This window comes from Podarcis cretensis, assembly GCF_951804945.1.
Source record: "Podarcis cretensis genome assembly, chromosome: 17".
NCBI lineage: Eukaryota > Metazoa > Chordata > Lepidosauria > Squamata > Lacertidae > Podarcis > Podarcis cretensis.
In genome coordinates this window covers 2,721,011-2,741,306 of record NC_137187.1, presented here as the reverse complement: position 1 = coordinate 2,741,306, position 20,296 = coordinate 2,721,011, and the positions used below count along the sequence as shown (strand labels likewise).

General features: G+C 45.0%; 1 protein-coding gene across 1 annotated transcript in view; it reads left to right on the top strand.

The window, feature by feature from the left end:
• Positions 1-19,269, top strand: part of TBX15 (T-box transcription factor 15) — a 105,613-nt gene extending 86,344 nt beyond the window's left edge. The window contains exons 7-8 of the mRNA XM_079960275.1: positions 1,650-1,747; positions 16,550-19,269. Of these exons, the coding sequence (XP_079816401.1) occupies positions 1,650-1,747; positions 16,550-17,334 (883 nt within the window). The 3' untranslated portion in view covers positions 17,335-19,269. The remainder of the gene's footprint in view (positions 1-1,649; positions 1,748-16,549) is intronic.
• Positions 19,270-20,296: the final 1,027 nt, after the last annotated feature.

Below are 20,296 nucleotides of genomic sequence, written 5' to 3'. Positions count from 1 at the left end.
ACTACTGGGAAAACCATAGCTTTAGCTATACGGACCTGGTGCATCTACTCAGCCCCAAATGTGCCCTTGCCCTGCTCCATCCCACCACAAGGTCCACCACTGCTTGAGAGTAACCCATGAAAACATGGGTACCTGAGGTTAACTTTAAAGTACCCTTGGTGGTAGGGTCTGAAGTGAGTTGTCAAAAAGAGGAGCATTGCTGGATCAGGCCCATTAGTCCAGCGTCCTGTTCTCACAGTGGCCAACTAGATGCTCACAAATAGGTTCTGAGCACAACTGAAAATCCCTTTCTGGAATTTCCAGAAACATTACTGTCTCCAACAGAGGAGACGTTTCAGTCCAACATTCCCTGACCTTGTGCTCTTGTCCAAATGTTTTCTTGGACTACATTATATCTGTATGCTTATTCCCTTGCTATAGTTAAGGTTTGGAAATCTGAAGTAAGCCCTGGATCTGAAGCAAAGTGGAGCTTGTTTCAAGTGATCCAAAGCGAAGAGGCTCCTTATCCGAAGGAGGTTCTTAAGCCATATTTTCCCCACACTGCTAATAAACATTATTTCTGGTTTTCAAATGCGTGAAGCAGCTCTTTTTAAAGTTTCTTTCTGGACTGTGTTAGCGTTAACAATGCAAGTTCACATTGTTTTGTCAACTTGAGCCTTGTGTGACTCCTGTGGATTTCACATGAACCAGAAAGGTTTGGGGTTTTTTGTGGTGCTGTAGCCTGTGCTGTTGTGAAACTGCAAGGTGGAAACATCTTCTGTTCTTACACTCAGCAGCTTAGCAGCTAATAAACACAGTACAGCAACTTCTCATCTCTGAAACTTGCTATTACAATACAGAGTTTTGCCAGGCACTATATATTTTAAACATCCAGACTTCCGGGGTGACTTTGGAAAGTCAACTGAGCAATGGCATGCATGTTCAGGAAACCTTTTTAGCTGCAGCAACACAAGCTCCCTTAAGAGTCTCTAGGGACCCAAGGGCTGCAGAAATGGAACATGAGCAGGTTCTCAAATTTAATGAGCCATAAGAAAGTAGGCCAGCGATAGGAAATAAAACAAAAGAGGGAAGAGCGAGCAATGGAGGAAGGTTAACTGGTCTCCCCTGATTCCTCCTCACTTCTCTTGCTGTTTCTTTCCCCAGTTCTCCTTTAGCTTTGCAGACAATAATGAAGGCTGTCAAGCCAACTCTGAGTTTGAACTCCAGCTCTGCTACAGGCCTTGAATCTGGCCTCCGTCTCATCACCTTCTGCCTCACTTTCTGCGTGGGCTGTTTAATTTTTATTTATTCATGTCCCTTCCAGAGGTTTTCCCAGTTCAGAGTCTGAGGCACAGCTTGGAAAGATCAGTTTTTCTGATCAAAGAAGCAGTGCCAAATTAATCACTAAAGCCGCTTCTCACAAAGGAGTGGATGATTTAGAAGCCAACAAGAAAATATGAAGGGGAAAACCTGTATCGTTAAAAGCATGGGTGATATTAAAAATAAAATAAAAAAGCACAGGTGTGCACAACATAGCAATTCAGAAAGTTTCTGATGACAGAGAGAACAATAAAGCTGAAATAATCTCATTTATTAAAGTGGCTATACATACTCACTGACATTTCTCTCTCTGTCTCTCTTGTCTCTCCCCCTCTGTTTTCATTTCACAGAACTGGCCTGGAGGCCATTATGGAAACATATGCATTCTGGAGGCCTCCCGTGCGCACGCTCACCTTTGAAGATTTCACCACCATGCAAAAACAGCAAGGTGAGCCATTTTATAATGGGCACCAGAATGGTGGCAATGAAGCAACTGCAGAGCCGCTCTAATGGGCATATGGTATCCAGCTGAATCCCTGATAGTCCTGGGACTCTTGACAGCCGTGCAGAGATATAAACCAGAAAAAGTTCAGCTACTAGTTTCAGAAACAGGGGAGGTTTCGTAACAGGGGCACTTTATAGCCATTGCAAAGCCCTCTGTATGGGTAGTTCATATTTGGGCTAACACCCCTACTGTACGGGAGAGAGCAGCACCATGTGCTTTGAGTTTGGAAGATCTCAAGCTGAACCTCCCACTTAAGTAAGCAAGATTTCAGGCAAAAGGCCTAGGAAAGACCTCTTTGCCTGAAAACTTGGGAGAATTGCAGCCAGTTGGAGTAGGACAGGGCTGGGGGAATATGGATCCCCCCAGATGTTGTTGGACCCCAACACCACTTTGTTGTTGTCGTCCATCTGTCTTGAGAGACAATGGAGTGCTCCTCAAAGGGTGAAGACAAGTTGAAGTGGCCTCCCCAGGGCACAAGCCTGGGCAGTGTGTATGGGCTGCCCAGGTGACAAGACCTCCCTCTCGGCCTCACTGATGTGGTCCAAAGGAAAGCAGAGCAATGCGCTTGGTACCAGCTTGGCTGCAGTAGTATCTGGAAGGAGGTGTACAAGGTGCCTTCCAGCCGTCCTGGGGACTCCACTCTGGATTTGTGTAGGGTTTACTCCTTAGCCTTTTCTTCTCCTGAAGATATCCCACAAGGTAGCAGAGGTTCAGGGTCCTTTTTTCTCGATGGGCTACCTTCTCAGGTTGACGAGCCCCATCTGCCTCCCATTTCCCTCTACAACACGTGCAGAAACTGCCTTCTTGACCATTGGGCCCACTATTGGTTTTGTCCGTTCAATCCGTCAGAGCCTGTCTTCACATGCAGGAGGAAGTCCTTAACTCGCTGAGCGGTTGAGCCCCATTGGCTACCCTCAATCTGGTTTATCCGGCCAGTTGAAGCCATTTCCCGGGGTGTGGCCCCTGTCAAATGCCAACAGCTTTTAGGAGCCACAGGTGAGAGCTGAGTGCAGGTAGGGACCAAAGGTGGGCAAGCTACCCGAGAAGGAACATGACGTGTCCCCCATCAGGTACTACCCCTCCCCTAGCATCCCATACATGGGAGTTGTAGCTTGACATATCTGGAGGGCCATAGGTTCCCTATCCCTGGAACAGACAATGCTAGGCTGCAGGAGCCCATGGGCTGAACCAATATACGGTTTCTTTCTGATAGAGAAAGAGGATGCCTACTTAAATGAACTTACAATGAAAGGTGTCTGGTCAACATAATGGTGGGAACATCAATGCATTTTCAGTTCAGCATTGGGTTTCCTTGTACGTGGGTGACTTCTTGCTCTCTTCTGCCTTCCTTATTTCTTCCCTTGTTCATCTGCCAGTTGAGATGAAGCTCCTCGTTTGTAAGTTTACTGTTCCTGCACTGCTTTTTCCATCTCGTCACTGCCAAGGAACATGGAGCCCTGATAGACGATCCCTGCCTTTAGCAAAGGCCAGGGCTGAAATAAACCTCCACTGTTATTTTTTCCTGGGGAAAGTGGCAACATTTCCAGTGTGCTTGTCACAATACCACCACTGTGGTTTGCATTCTCCCAGGCAACTATGCCCAAGGGTGGTCTTTTGAGGGATCACCAGGAGGTTCTTCCCCAGAGCCAAGGATTGGGAGGTGCCCAAGAAAGCAGGAGGAGCTGTACTGTTTTGCTGCCTTCCCTTGTCAATAAATATAAGGCACATTTATGCCATAAACTTCTGTCAGTTCCATACCAGCCTAATTATCATGGTTTCCCTTAATGAAATCCTAGAAATGGCAGTTTGATGGAGGTGTTAAGAATTCTCTAGAAGAGAGCCACAGCTCCTTGTATGGAACTAGACCTCTCAGAGTTTGTTGAGATAAAATATTATGCCATGCCTTTCTGCCCTGCAGGGCAGCTTACAATCACACAAAAACCATTAGCAAAAAAACAAAATGAAAGATAAAACCAATAAGCAGCATAAACATCAGCAACCAAAGTCGAACAGTGGCAGTAAACCTAATGGAAACCATGCTTTTAAAAAAACAACAGCCCGCTCTCTTGTGCTAAATTTCATTGGAAGAATTTACTGGGAGAGAAGGAATGGCTATTAAACCACTTGGAACTCCCTGCCTATTGATAACAAGCAGGCACCTTCACTGTATGCGTTTTTGGCACCTGCTAAAAACATTATTGTTTAGGCGAGCCTACCCAGGTGTGGGTGGCACTGTGGGTTAAACCACAGTGCCTAGGGCTTGCTGATCAGAAGGTCGGTGGTTCGAATCCCCGTGACAGGGTGAGCTCCTGTTGCTCGGTCCCTGCTCCTGCAACCTGGCAGTTCGAAAGCACGAAGTGCAAGTAGATAAACAGGTACCGCTCCGGCGGGAAGGTAAACAGCATTTCCATGTGCTGCTCTGGTTTGCCAGAAGCAGCTTAGTCATGCTGGCCACATGACCCGGAAGCTGTATGCCGGCTCCCTCGGCCAGTAAAGCGAGATGAGTGCCGCAACCCCCGAGTCGGCCACGACTGGACCTAATGGTTAGGGGTCCCTTTACCTTTACCTTACCCAGGTGCTTAAAAAGTTGAGGTACCGGTAATTTTAATCTCTTTAAGTATTTTTTTTTTTTTTACTTTTGTGTGTTTTAAAGTACCCTTGTAAATTGTTCTTATTTTCTTGTTTTATCTTTTTGTAAACTGCTTTGAAATATTATTTTTTTAAAAAAATAAAATAAAGCAGTGTATAGATTTTATGAAATAAATAAGTAGAATAGCTAGTTCCCCACTTCATCCATAGTGACTGAACTGTGAGGGTTGGGTGGGCAGAGGGGACCATTACATTTTGTGACCTCTTCTTAGCTCCCGTGTTCGAAGGCTATTGGAGGCTGAGGGTGATTCACGATTTGGATAAAATTGGGAGGAGCCAGCAAGTGCTTCTTAGATTCATTAAGTCCCATGGCCCCCACTGTCCTGATATAATTTAACTACTGCTTCCTCAGTCCACAGTTTATTTAAATGTATGAGAAGGAAACTTCTGTATCATTCTGTTTTGTCAGATTTGTGACCTATCCAGTGCTCCCCCCCCTAAAAAATGTTTAGGGGTACTCTCATTTTGACCCAAGAAAACCTCCATTTTATCGTTCAAATCGGGGGAAATAAATACAGTAAATGGACCATAGTGCAAAGATTCACAAAATGTTTAGGGGTAGGCGTCTCCCTGCACACCCCCCCCTGAAAAAAGCACTGCACCTATCCAATTTTCAGAGGTATTTCCTGGGTGCTGCTGAAAATTCTCTCTCACCCAGTCCAAAGCTCTTTCAAGAATTTAAGACCAAACCCAAAAGCATACCATCTCTGTTGCTGATTATGTTCCATTAATGCTACATACAAAGACCTCAGGGACCATGGATTTTAGTGATTTGCCCCTGTTATGTACTGAGCTGAATTATAGAACAATAGGATTCAGAATGCAGCAGTTTGATTGGTCCGCAGGAGCTACCCAATCCAGCTCCAGGTGGAAGTGAATCAGCAACCTGATTGGCCTGCAGGAGCAGCCAATCAGGCTTCTGGAGGAAGTGAATCCACAACCTGATTGGCCTACATGAGCAGCCCATAATTAGCCAATTACACGTGGCCCATTGGGTAAATAATGTATATATAGCAGATGTTTTGGGGGAAGTTTCATTCATTGCTACTACGAGCTGAATAAAGAGCATGAAATTCAAACTCAACTCTGAGTATATTTCAACCGCCTAGGACTGGAATATCTGTTCTGTTTGATTGATACCCTTGGTCAAAATGTTGTAAGTAAATAGTACTTTCTACAACTTACATGTGTGGCCAGGCTAATAGCAGTCTTTTTTTTTTTCCTTTTTCCTTTTTCCTTTTTCTAGAGGGGTGGTGGTGTCAATATAGAACTTTATAATGGCATGGGAGTAAAAAGTTGACACCCCTCCTCAATATATTTACTCTGATCAAATTCAGAATGCCCCATAGCTGTTTTTAAAATAAAATGTTGGGAGATCAGATCACACATCTCCCTCATCCCATCTATCTACTATAAGACTCTGAAAGGTAGTCCTGTGCCTAAAGGCTTTGACTCAGAGCCTGGGGCATGTTTTAGCCGCACATTTGTATGTGAGCATCCTTGGATTATCAGGCCAAGTGTGGCATTTTCTGCTCCAGTGATTAGATGGACCAGTAGGCCTTGAATCCATAGCTGCACTGATAACCTTCTGCCCCAGTGGCTATCAAATGACATGTTCATATCAGCCGCAGCAACTGCTGACACAGTCAAGTAATATAAGGAAAGGAAAATATTTCATGTATTTTTAGCTTCTTTAAATGCAATTTGGCAGCTGAAAAACCAGGAAGCAAGCCAAGACCATGTGACCGGTGAGCTCCCTGCGGACTTACTACCAACTGTTGCCTTGGCTGCTCATTCAGGATGGCATCAACTAAAATTTGTCCCTCGTTCAGGACCCATTTGCCAAAGTCATAAATGACTTTACACCTACAGCTTTTATGGTCTTCATTTTGTGTGCAGCTTTCCGAAGAGACCCTGAAGAATAGCTAAGCTCAAGCAAAACGGGAAGTTTTAAAGGCATAAGGATTTGACACCCTGGAAGAGACAGGCAGTTTTGCATTTTTCCAGCTATGTAAAACATTGATGCAGGTGGCGCTGTGGGTTAAACCACAGAGCCTAGGACTTGCCGATCAGAAGGTCGGCGGTTCAAATCCCTGCAATGGGGTGAGCTCCCGTTGCTCGGTCTCTGCTCCTGCCAACCTAGCAGTTCGAAAGCATGTCAAAGTGCAAGTAGATAAATAGGAACCGCTCTGGCGGGAAGGTAAACGGCGTTTCCGTGCATTGCTCTGGTTTGCCAGAAGCGGCTTAGTCCTGCTGGCCACATGACCTGGAAGCTGTACGCCAGCTCCCTCGGCCAGTAAAGCGAGATGAGTGCCACAACCCCAGAGTCGGTCACGACTGGACCTAGTGGTCAGGGGTCCCTTTACCTTTGCCTAAAACATTGAACCAGTAGAACCAACAGCTAAGAGCAATTTAATAATGCTGCCTATGCTAGCCCACGTTGCTAGCCCTGGAAACAACCATCTGAATCTTATAAGGAACCGACTGAAGACCTGTGGCCCATTGCTAAACAACTAGAATCAGGCTCAACACAATGTTTGCCCCCTGGACTCCTGCTCATGTGTGGAAGATTATGTTCTTTGTGACTAACTTCCTTACGATTTTATGACCACCGTGCAAAACATGAACTCAGTGCTTTCTGAGTTGCTGAACAAGAGAGGTTCAGGGCTGATCTGTGGACTCGCCAGCATTTTACAGGCTCTTTGACATATATAAATTATTATTATTAATTACATTTATATACTTCCCTTCACCCAAGGATCACAGGGCAGTTTACAATATGAAAACCCAAAATTGCATAACATGGTAGCAATCAAAAACAATAGCCCTCCCCCAGTTTAACAGGCCATTTAAAAAAATAAAATGTGTTTCATTGGTTTTCAGTTACAAATGGTTGTTTAATCAGCCCAAAAGCCTGGGAGAAGAGGAACATTTTTGCCTGGTGCCCAAATATATGTACTGAAGGCACCAGAGAGCCTTTCTGGGGAGAGCATTCCACAAGCAGGGGGCCACCACAGAAAAGGCCCGATCTCATGTTGTCACTCTCCAGACCTCTTGCAGAGGAGGCACACTTAACGCCTGGGGTGATGATCACAGGGTCCAGGTCAATGTATGGGGAGAGGTTGTCCAGTGTAATCCCTACAAATAGCTTGTAAATAATTGTTGTTTTCCATTTATGTCACTTTCCTTTAGGAGAATTAGGTCAGAAAGTCAAAACTGATTTCAATAAACAAAAACAAGCAAGCTGTTGCCAAAAAAATAAATAAATGAGATTAACACAATCTTCCTTCCTTCCTTCCTTCCTTCCTTCCTTCCTTCCTTCCTTCCTTCCTTCCTTCCTTACTTCCTCTGTGCTTTTTACATAACTGAAAGTCCCAGTCCACTAAGATCTCAGTCATTATAAATGTTTTGTACTTGGCTTCTTTCTTTTTAGAGGGGCTTAGGAGGACATTAGCAGGATTATGCCGTGAAACAGTGTGAGAAGCACAGCCCAGATGACAGATTTCAGCACGTCCGTTTCACTAAGAAATTCTCCGGCGCAAGCCTTTATTTATTTATCATTGTCTATATTTTTCTCATCTTCTAGAAGCGCTCAGAGTGGCAGACAAAGTAATTGTAAGATTCAGCAAACAGTTTCTTGAAACAGTAAGAAACACAACCGCCACTTTAAAAGCAACAGCTGTGAAACTCCTAAAGCCTATTACTGTAGCAGCAAAGCGTAAGAAACGATACGTATTAAAACGGGCTACAGTAAAGCTATTTGTGTTACACAGTAGAAAGTCCCTTTGGTGGAAGAGATTCCAGGATCAGTTCTAGGAGGATCCCAAAACGTCACTGCTGTTCCTTCACAGGGAGTGCTGCTCCTGTCCATCCATGTTTTTGTAGTTACCTGCAAACACAGGTAACTACAAAAGGGCTGAAAATTAATGCTAGGCCTACTCAGATTATACCCACTGAAATTAGCGACCATGACTAAATTAGGTCTACTAATTTCAATAGGTTTTCTCTGAGTAAAAGTTAGCTCCACCCACAATGTCCCCTTACTCAGATCTGTTACTGGGGGTGGGGGTGGGGGAGAGAGCTAAAAATCTGAAAACTTCCCTGGCTATATTAACAGACATTTTGAAAGGCATTCTAATATCTCCTCTGAAGGCAAAATGGGGAGAAAATGTGGGCAGTGATTGACCAAGGACAGATGCCAGAATATAGGTTTTTCCTCAGGATGAATAAGAGTTGGACTGAATGCAGGCTTAGTCCCAGTGCATGGCCCTGGTGCCTAAATTTTTGGGTGTCCAGCTCCTTCATGGGGAATTTTGTGGGTGCCTGGGCACCCAGGGCCCCAGGAAGTTGGCACCTATGACTTAGTGCATCTGTTGTGGCCCATATACTGTAGAGCCAAAAGGGGCGCGGGTGCCGCTGTGGTCTAAACCACTGAGCCTCTTGGGCTTGCCGATCAGCAGGTTGGAGGTGCAAATCCCTGTGACAGAGTGAGCTCCCGTTGCTCTGTCCCAGCTCCTGCCAACCTAGCAGTTCGAAAGCACGCCAGTGCAAGTAGATAAATAGGTACCACTGCAGCGGGAAGGTAAACGGCATTTCCATGCGCTCTGGTTTCCATCATGGTGTTTTGTTGCGCCAGAAGTAGTTTAGTCATGCTGGCCACATAACCCGGAAAGTTGTCAGTGGACAAACACTGGCTCCCTCAGCCTGAAAGCGAGATGAGCCCCACAACCCCATAGTCGCCTTTGACTAAACTTAACCATCCAGGGGCCCTTTAACTTTACCTTGTACAGTGGTGCCTCGCAAGACGAAATTAATTCATTCCGCGAGTCTCTTCGTCTTGCGGTTTCTTCGTCTTGCAAAGCATGCCTATTAGCGGCTTAGCGGATTAGCGCTATTAGCGGCTTAGCAGCTTAGCGGCTATTAGCGGCTTGGTGGCTTAGAAAAAGGGGAAAAAAGGGAAAAAACTTGCAAGAACTCGCAAGACATTTTCGTCTTGCGAAGCAAGCCCATAGGGAAATTCATCTTGCAAAGCACCTCAAAAACGGAAAACTCTTTCGTCTAAAAAACGGAAAACTCTTTCGTCTAGCGAGTTTTTCGTCTTGCGAGTTTTTCGTCTTGCGGGGCACCACTGTACTTACTGTGGAACCCCACCCTGCAGAGCACTGCAGAGGATTCTGGACATTCTTGGATTTTCCAGAGCAAGGCCAAAATTTATTGGACCTCACAGTTTCTCTGTGTGAAATAAGAGTGTGACTTATGTAGAATGTATCTAATCATCTCCAGTGGCCGTACACAGGAAGGGAAGCATGACAGTGCTGAGCAAGTGACCTGTGGGTATAGCTTGTCCATTATTATTTTTTAAAATGATTTTATTCACACTTTTTGAAACAAAGAGATAACTTTGGGACAACCAGGGAATTTGATAATAGATTAAAGGTCGTTGCAGCAGGGGACTAAATCAGAACCAAGTAATACTTAATACTTAGTATTTCTAAACCCTAAACACAACCAGAACCTTGTTTCTAAGATGCCAATATGCCTTCCCTATGACTACAGGAGAGGACTATTTTCAGAGGGGTTCCCTTTCAGCCCCCTTCCGCCCCCTGTTCTGCCCCCATTCTGTCTTCTTCCCAGTCAAAAAGGGCCTCCACATTGGCGGTTGCTCATCAGTTGGACGTGGCTAAATATTGCTGCCTGTACTAAAATGGATTGTAAAATCAGCTCCTTGATGATATTCTCATTATGGCATCCCTAAAAACCTTCCAAGGAACGCTGAGGTTCCCTGAGCAATGGTTTTAACTTGTGTACAACAGCACATCGTGTTCTGTGTGTGACTGCTTGTTTGATTTTTAAAGGCTTGCTCATCAATAACATTACTGAGCAAGTAAGTGGCATTTCGCCAGACCAGGACATTGTGACTTTCTCCTAAGAAAGCTGTCATCTCTCTGGCCGAAAGAGATCAGGAAAATGACAGGTGTAGAATCCTGTTTGTTTTACAGAAAAAGAAGCATCTAGCTGGTTTAAACCAATAACCAGGCTCTACCCAGCTTAAAAAAAAAGCAGCCAAAATAATAGAGATACACTTCAAAACATAAGGGCTCTGGAAGAGCTGAACTCTTTATGAATGACGTCACCAACACTGAGCTTGGGACGAAGCAGGTTTGAGATTAATTAAATGCACATGGCAATGAGATGTTATGGACTGGGGAGAGCCAAAAAACTATTAAACACTTTAAATGTTTTGGGGGTATTTTTGAAACCAAGTTGAACCCGATCCAGATTCTCATTATTAAAAATATTTGGCTCTGCTTCTTGACTTTAATGAAGAACATTTAGGGAGGGAGAAGAGTTCCAGTAACTCTGTACTATGTCATTTTCCAAGAGTGCAGAAGCTGTTGCTGGCTCCTAGACACAATTCTTTTTCTCAAACAACACAGATAGGAGATGCTAACAATGGCTCTGTGGGCAAAGGGTTTGCCAAAACTCATTAACCCCAGCCCCAGCCTTACAAATTTGTAGCAACTAGTTTAGAATCCTTCACTTTGAAGCACAAATGATTGAGAATAATTACTTGTTGTTGTTTAGTGGTTTAGTCGTGTCCGCCTCTTCGTGACCCCCTGGACCAGAGCACGCCAGGCACTCCTGTCTTCCACTGCCTCCCGCAGTTTGGTCAAACTCATGTGGGTAGCTTCGAGAACACTATCCAACCATCTCGTCCTCTGTCGTCCCCTTCTCCTTGGGCCCTCCATCTTTCCCAACATCAGGGTCTTTTCCAGGGAGTCTTCTCTTCTCATGAGGTGGCCAAAGTCTTGGAGCCTCAGCGTCAGGATCTGTCCTTCCAGTGAGCACTCAGGGCTGATTTCCTTCAGAATGGAGAGGTTTGATCTTCTTGCAGTCCATGGGACTCTCAAGAGTCTCCTCCAGCACCAGAATTCAAAAGCATCAATTCTTCAGCAATCAGCCTTCTTTATGGTCCAGCTTTCACAAACGACTGAGAAAAATTACTATCCTCAGGTAATTCTCAGCTTGTGACAAGCAGGTTTAGTTCTCCAGTGCTGTGGCATCCATGAGTGCATTGAGCCCTTTTCGCACTGCGATGGGAGTAGGACCAAGACAATGGGTAGTTTTGCCTCCAGCAGGGAATCTTCATCTCTCCCATTTGTATCCTGCTCTTCCTCCAAGGAGCCCAAATCAACGCACCTTCAGGCTTGCCCAAATTTTATCCTCACAACAACCCTGGGAGCTAGTCCAGGCTGAGAAAACCATGGCTGGCTCAAGTTTACACTGTGGGCTTCATGGACTAAGCAATAATGAGGATGATGATAATTTATTATTTATACCCCACCCATCTGGCTAGGTTTCCCCAGCCACTCTGGGCAGCTCCCAACAGAATAATAATAATAATAGTAAAGCGATAAAACATCTAAAAACTTCCCTAAACAGGGCTGCCTTCAGATTACTTCTAAAAGTCAGATAGTTATTTCCTTGACATCTGATGAGAGGGCATTCCACAGGGCGGGTGCCACTACCGAGAAGGCCCTCTGCCTGGCTCCCTGTAGCTTCACTTCTTGCGGTGGGGGAACTGCCAGAAGGCCCTTGGAGCTGGACCTCAGTGTCTGGGCTGAATGATAGGGGTGGAGATGCTCCTTCAGGTATACTGGGCCGAGCAAGGACTTGGAGCCAAGTATCTTTAGCCAAATCTAATTCTTTTGCCCTTCTGGCTCTCCAAAGCACATTGCTGGCCATCCTTCTGCACATACATGTGCCTGTCACAGTGATGGGTATTTCACAAGTGTTTTATAATTCCCAGGTTATATGTGTAATAGCTCCAATTTGTGACCTTCTGTAATCATCTGGTGGAAAATTCCATGGACTGTGTGTACAGGAAATGTGGGGGCTGAATGCCAGCGACTTCCAAATCCAATACTCAGCATTCTGTGGATAATTGCTGGAGGAATGTCAGCCTGAAGGGAAGTGATAAGCATCAGCTACTGCTTTTGTGAACCTTGCTGATTCCTCTGGTCATATGGGATTGCACCTGCTGGGTTTGATGAGGTTAGAGGAAAAGGCATGGATGGTTGCAGTGTAATTTCTTGCACTTCCACTGGTGTGCAGAAGGACAGGGAAAACGCTGCCTCTTGCTCTTCTTAGAGGTTCTCTAGCAATGTCCAGAATGGGACTCCCCATTGTGAAGTTCCCTTTCCTGGATCTCAGGCTTGACGTAGACAATGATCAGACACAGCATCCTCCCTGGTGTACATGCTTCTTTCTTTTCTACTCCTGCTTTCCTTCTGCCATATAGAATTTTCATGTTTTGAAATGCTAAAAAGCCAGCAGCTCAGCAGCCCTGAACCCCACAAACTCTTGTGAACACAGGCAACAGTGGTTTGAGTGTATGCCCCATGCAGTAGACCATTCTGAAAATGTTGGTTTCTTTCAGTTCCCCAACCCCCCCCCCCCATATTAAGCTCAGTTTGCCACATTTCAACAAAACAAGTCCTTGTGGAAAAAACAGTCGGCATATTAGTACATATCTCCCCAAATATACGCATTTTTCTATGCAATTTTGGACAATACAAGCTGTTTTCCATCCTCTGTTCATTTTTGTATGCATTTTTTGGTTGGAGGACTGCATTGCAAAATTTGGAGAAGTGTGGAAGGATAGCGGCAGGGCTATTTTTCTAGAAAAAGAGGTGCCAGAACTCACCACCTTCCTCGTTTTCTTACAATGGCACCCAGCTGAGAGGTGCCAGAACTGAGTTGTGGCAAGGTAGCTGAAAAACGTCTTGGACAGTTGTTTTTTGGTTCAAGTATTGTTTTGGGTACTGTGAATTACATTGGATCACATTAAAATGTGAACAGATTCAAGTTTCTCCTCCATCCTTCACCATGAGTAACTCTTAGTCTTTCCTATAACTTTCAGAATACCTTGCTCACTGAATAAATGATCTGTGGCCAACACTTCACAGAGCACCTTAGTATGGATTCATTGTTTGATGCTCCTGAACAGACATGTCATTTCCTATTTTCAATTTGCTTCTTCAGGGCTTAATCCTGTGTGGTGTAGTGGTTAAGAGAGGCGGACTCGTAATCTGGTGAACCGGGTTCGATTCCCCGCTCCTCCACATGCAGCTGCTGGGTGACCTTGGGCTAGTCACACTTCTTTGAAGTCTCTCAGCCCCACTCACCTCACAGAGTGTTTGTTGTGGGGGAGGAAGGGAAAGGAGAATGTTAGCTGCTTTGAGACTCCTTCGGGTAGTGATAAAGCGGGATATCAAATCCAAACTCCTCCTCCTCCTCCTATTCTTCTTCTTCTTTATTTTTGACAGGTTAACAGGACAGCAAGTCACAAGGTTCAGAAATTCAGAGGTATCAGCACTATCTAAGGTGCAAGTGTTTTGTATAGAAAGCTAGCTGGGTCTTGTATGCAAGATAATATACTGGAGACTTTATTAGAGGCAGCAAACATTTCACTTACCTCTGTGCAGTAATCTGGTTCTCATCCATGTCTTTGATCTGCCAGAGTCATCTGCAAAATATTTTTAACAAACATCATTATGAAGCCAATTTCCCCCTGCCATTATGTCAAAAGCCAGATACAACATCAATATGCTGGGGGGGGGGGGAATTGACATGTCACTAACAAAACATGTAGTAGAATCCTATCAGTGGCGTGCAGTGAATATTACGGTCAAAGACCAGCTCAAAAAGCACAACTGGGACAGCTTTCACAAGAATAAAATATACATGTAAAGCAGTGTACAGCAACAGCTTAAAGATGAATATCTAAGATAAGTGCATATACACATAAAGACCTAAAAATTTGGACTACCATACAAATTGGCCCTGATACCCTGGAGGCCGATTTTGACTGTTTTCCTAGTGGACTAATTTGTTTCGGAGGTGGTCTGCGCCTGAAAATCTGCGCAAAGAATCTGGCGACCATCCAGGTCGTCTTGTGGGCTTTGCCTAAGAGGAGAAAATTGAGTTTAGACTTATCCGGAAGGTCAGCAAGCCTCACCAGCTGGGGGTCAATGGTATATCTGCGTACCTCATCATAAAAGGGACATCTAAAAAAGAAATGTTTGGGGTCTCCTATTTCCCCTAACGGGCAGGCGCAAAGTCTCTGAGCATATGGGACTTTTCCAAATGCTCCTTCCAAAACCGGTGAGCGCAAGTCTGAGCTTCTGGCTAGAGCAAAGGCCCTTCTGATGTTTCTTGATATGAGAAAATAGAGGTATGCTGCCAGGACCGCAACATACCCCTCATTTTCTACGATTACATAATCGGGGGGCCTCAAGCAGTCCTGTTGTCTCTGTGTGTCCATGATTCTTTGCCTGACCACAGATCTTGCTTGGCCCAGGCCCAAATTTAGAAGGGATTGAGGAGCAAAGCCCAATTTCTGGAGAGTATTCAGAACTTCTGTCTGCCAGCCAGACTTGAACCGGTTGCATAGAATCAGTGGGGCTATTCCTCGGGGGAGCAGTTTCAGTGCCAGCTATTTATAGATTGATGTTAAACTAATATAAGTTTATGCCTAATGAATTTGCATTATCTTCCCTTGTCATCTCCCCTGTCCCTTTTCTTATCTGCTGTAAAATTATTGTTTTACAAAATTAGAAATAATGAAGATACAGGTATGAATGCTATACAGGTCCACTGCAAAGTGGTCAGAATCTGGGCTCCCTTCTAACGGATTTACACCTCCCCTTGCAGAGAGCAGCTTCCATAGAAACTCAACTTGGAAATGCGAGAATGCACCCAAAGCGTCCTTATTGCAACAAGCCGATGGGGAACTGGTCAACTGACAAGTTATATCAATGTTCTTTTTGAGGAAGTCATATGGGATAACTAGAAGGAACGTGAAGACAGATGTCACTTTATAAGTGTGGTGGAAGTAGTTCAGAACACATTAATTGTCTTCATGGCATTTGTTTTCACGGCAGCAAAGATGTGTCCAAAATTCCCTTCATGCTTAAAATGCTACATCTGTTTCCACCCATCTGCTTCATTTTACAGCGAGGTCAGAAGTAGGGGATGAAGAATATGTCCATTATGGTTCTCTCATTCTCCCATTTTTCTAACCTTAAATCCACTTCTTCACATTTCTGGAGCAATTCATGAATTTTCCTTTTTACATCCTTATGAAAATTCTCCAGCATTTTAGTGAGAATTTCTTCTAATAAGAACTGAGTGACAAGGAAGCAACCATGGGGTCCATTGTTAATCAAAGGCGTTTTTCACTTGCAGATAGCACATATTTGGCAAAAGACCCCAGAGACTGTAAACAAAAGTAGGACAGAAACAGTTCCAGATTTATGTATAAGCTAAACAAGCTATAGCTTAGGGCCCCACTCTCTTGGGCCCCCCCAAAAAAATTACAGGAAAAATACTGGATTACATTTCCAAAATATATAAAACCTACATACAGCAACAGTGTTTTGTGTTGTGTAGGCTCCTATGATGTAAGTAATGGGCCCCGCCTGCTAGCCTGCTCCATAAAATATCACTGGTTTGCTCCTTTCTATATATAGGGTGCCTACATTCTGCATGAACTGGTTGCATAGCAACAAGTGCAAATGGCTTTAGATACCCATGAGGTCCATAAATTGCTATATAGCATATATTCAACACAAAAAACAGTGACAATTTGTTGTTGACAAAGGAAAGCTGGACATATAAAGGGCCCCATTGCCTTCAGTAGCTTAGGGCCTCATCAAACCTGTCAGGTGGTGGTGTGGTTGCTCGAGAGCAAACAGGCAAGACTCCAACCTGTCTTTCCCAGGGGAGGGGGAGGGAAGGAAGGAAGGGGAATAAAAGATCAGGCTAAGTTCAAATTGAAAGCCAGGCAGAATAGCTCTGTCTTACAGGCCCTGCGGAAGGAAGTTAAATCCTGCAGGGCCCTGGTCTCATGGGACAGAGCATTCCACCAGGTTGGAGCCACCACTGAGAAGGCCCTGGCCCTGGTGGAGGATAGTCTGACTTCCTTAGGGCCTCTAAACTATGATTATTCATGGACCTTATCCATGATGATGATGCTTAGTGGTTGTTCTGCATTATGCCTCAGAAATGTTTGTTGTCACTTTTGTTTTCCAGGGGGCAGCACAGGAACTTCTCCCACCACATCCAGCACAGGGACACCTTCCCCTTCTGCATCCTCTCACCTTCTCTCTCCATCATGCTCGCCGCCTGCCTTCCACTTGGCCCCCAACTCTTTCAATGTCGGCTGCCGGGAGAGCCAGCTGTGCAACCTAAACCTCTCTGATTATCCTCCATGCGCAAGAAGCAACATGGCCGCCCTGCAGAGCTACCCAGGGTTGGGCGACAGTGGATACAACCGGCTGCAAAGTGGTGGTGCGTCTGCCACTCAGCCCTCTGAAAACTTCATGCCTCAGCGGACTCCATCTTTGATCTCAGGGATGCCGGCTCCTCCTTCGCTGCCCAGCAATGGCAAGATGGAAGCTTACGGTGGCCAACTGGGGTCATTCCCGACTTCGCAGTTCCAGTATGTCATGCAAGCTGGCAACCCTGCCTCCGCTTCATCTTCCTCACATATGTTTAGCGGCGGCCACATGCAACAGAGCTCCTACAACGCCTTTTCCCTTCACAACCCTTACAACTTGTATGGATACAATTTCCCAGCTTCTCCGAGGTTGGCAGGAAGCCCCGAGAAACTGGCCAACACCCAAAGCACTTTACTCTGCTCTTCGCCTTCCAACGGGGCTTTTGGAGAGAGGCCATATCTGTCGACAGGAATGGATCATGGGATGCATGTGATCAGCCCTCCTGGCAACAGCCAACCCCCAGCCAACGCTTGCGATAATAGACAATATGGGGCTGTACCAGGGTCCTCTTCACAAATGTCAGTGCACATGGTTTAACTGGTGCTTGGAGTCACCATCCTGGTCGACAGGGAGCGAGGATCTCGTCATTTCTATTGGAGATCCCTGTTGCTTTTCAACTTTTGAGAAAGGACTTGTTTGTGAACAATGAATGGAAACACAAGCCATCCTTAGCTAAATCCCAAAGAACCTGATAGCAGCAGACTGGAATCGAGACCGTCATGTAACTGAGTGGCTTCTGTTTCTAATGGATTTTTAAAAATAAAAATAAACAAAGAAAATGGCATTGTTTGCAGAAAACCTGGGGTGGGGTGGGGAGACCTATATAGTATATGCATTAACTATCTGAACTTGGTGTGAACTGTTCACAACAGAGGAAGTCCAGTGTGGGTGTGCTGTTCCTTCTGTTTCCCAGCTGCAAGCAACAATACTTCGTTCCCTAGATCTGCACTGCCAGTAAGAGGCCCTTCTTGTAACATCACCATCTTTCCCTATCTTGTCATCTACAGTCATTACGTTGAATCTACGGCTTTCTCTCGCCCACTGTAGGAAAAGAACATTGTGTTTGAAGTGGGCATTCTCTTCCTTGAGTAATTTTTTTGGGTGTTCTTGCTGTTGGGGGCCTTTCGCTCTCCCTAGATGACAATAATTTTCCTAACGAAAGCATGCCATCGAAAAGAGGGCGAGGGAGGATTTAAACCATTAAAAATGGTTTTCTTTAACTTTGCAGGGAAAGGCTTCTGTTAAACATGGTTGGTAGCAAAAAAAGAGGAGGATCTCTGCTGCACAAGATTCCATGTTGAAAATGCTGCGTAAGGGGAAACGGTGTTTACCGTATTTTTCCGTGTACAAGACACCCCCATGTATAAGACGACCCCTATTTTTTTTAACCCAAAATTAAGAAATTAAGTTGTTTAGCTTTTGCGGGGGGTCACTTCTGCCAATCGCTCACCTGCCTGCCCCGCCACTGCCGATCGCTTGCCACAGCCACTGCCGATCGCACACCTCACCGCAGCCGCCAATTTTCTGCCCTCTCGCCACCACCAACAGTCCACCCGCCCACTTGCTGCAGGCGCCAATCGCCTGGCCAATTGCCACAGCCACAGCCAATCGCCAGCAGGCCTTGCCGCAGCCATCAATCACCCGCCCCCTCGTTGCTGCCAATCTCCTACTTGCCGCTGCCATTAATCACATGTCCCCCCTCTGCATTCACTATTTGTGTATAAGATGACACCCAATTTTTGCCTATTTTTTTAAAGCAATAGGCACCGTCTTATACACAGAAAAATACGGTAATTGTACGTACGTTCAGTGCCTTTGAGCTATTGATAGCCTAAGTAACATTAGCAAAGCCATAGCAAGGCATGCTTAAAATATATATCACTCAGAGGAGTCAACTGGAAGGGAAGGAAGTCTCCAGGCTGTGATAATGTCGAATGACAAGTTCTGTAAGCGGCTAGGCCTGTTCTGTGAAAGTATGCAGCCTAACCCCAGCCATCTTGCATGTACCAGGGAAGTGGTGAAAGCTCGTTATTAACATCAGGGGAAAGTCTTCTTTTCCCCTGCCCAGCTTGCCAATTGGACCATCAAGTCATGGCCAATATTCTTTCTTTCTAAAGTACTGTTCTCTTCTGGTTTTACTTTTCCTTCAGCTCTTTTAAAAGTAAGCAAACAAGGGATGCTGAGCACGTGCTAAGAAGTTTGAAAGTCGTGTGGAAGTCCAAACGCCGAGCAACAGAATACAGAAACTGCAGTATAGAGATTTGTTTTGATGTGTTGTAGATAAATGTATTTATGTCTCTAGCGTGTGGGGGAGGGAGGGGAATCAATATTATGAATATTAAAGAGGGTAATAAATGGGTATGTAAAATATATATTAAGAAAGAAAATGTATAAAGATTTGCCCTCTGCAGGGGACTCTGTTTGTAGGTGCCAAGCACATAACTAAGGCAAAATAAACCTTTGTTCCTTTTGTGTTTTGTCTGTCTGGAAATAATGCAGGCGTCCAGTTCCAGAGTGCTGGGATCGTTTTACCTAATTCATCCTCCTTTCCCCTTTTTATTTTTTAAAAAGGCAGCTTTTAAATACAGCTGTCAAACACCTCTATGGTTGGGTGGGTTTCATACCATTCAAATGGACCTTCTCTGGGCATAAAAGGTAAAGGTAAAGGTACCCCTGACCGTTAGGTCCAGTCGTGACCAACTCTGGGGTTGCGGTGCTCATCTCACTTTATTGGCAGAGGGAGCCGGTGTACAGCTTCCGGGTCATGTGGCCAGCATGACTAAGCCGCTTCTGGCGAACCAGAGCAGCGCACGGAAACACCGTTTACCTTCCCGCCGGAGCGGTACCTATTTATCTACTTGTACTTTGATGTGCTTTCGAACTGCTAGGTTGGCAGGAGCAGGGACTGAGCAACAGGAGTTCACCCTGTCACAGGGATTCGAACCGCTGACCCTCTGATCGACAAGTCCTAGGCTCTGTGGTTTAACCCACAGTGCCACCATTCCAGCCATAAAGCAGAATTATTTTCGTAACAGAACATCAGATCAGAGCAATTTAAAGGGTTGAAAAAGGCCATTAAAATGATATTTTCTCTTTCAGGACAATCTTCTGCATGAAGAATGGGAGCTGTGCGTTAGCAGATGTGCGGTTGCACAGCTCCTATTAATTTCACAGTACAGGACAACTGACAGTGCACCTATTCTTCCTATGACTGGGTGGATGGACAAGCAGATAGGCCAAATTCATAGTCATTTGTCTGGAAAAGTACAGGAAAGCTGGCGTTGGGGTCGGCAATCAGGAAACCAGTTAAGGCAACTGCTTTCAAAGAAATAAGAGCAGCCTCTAAATTGAAATAATTTGTAAGAGAGAAGATTGCTGAATATTTGGATTTGAATATCTATACAGTGGAAGCTTGGTTCTTGAACGGCTTAGTTGACAAACAAATCGGCTCCTGAACACTAAAAACCCAGAAGTAAATGTTCTGGTTTTTGAACATTTT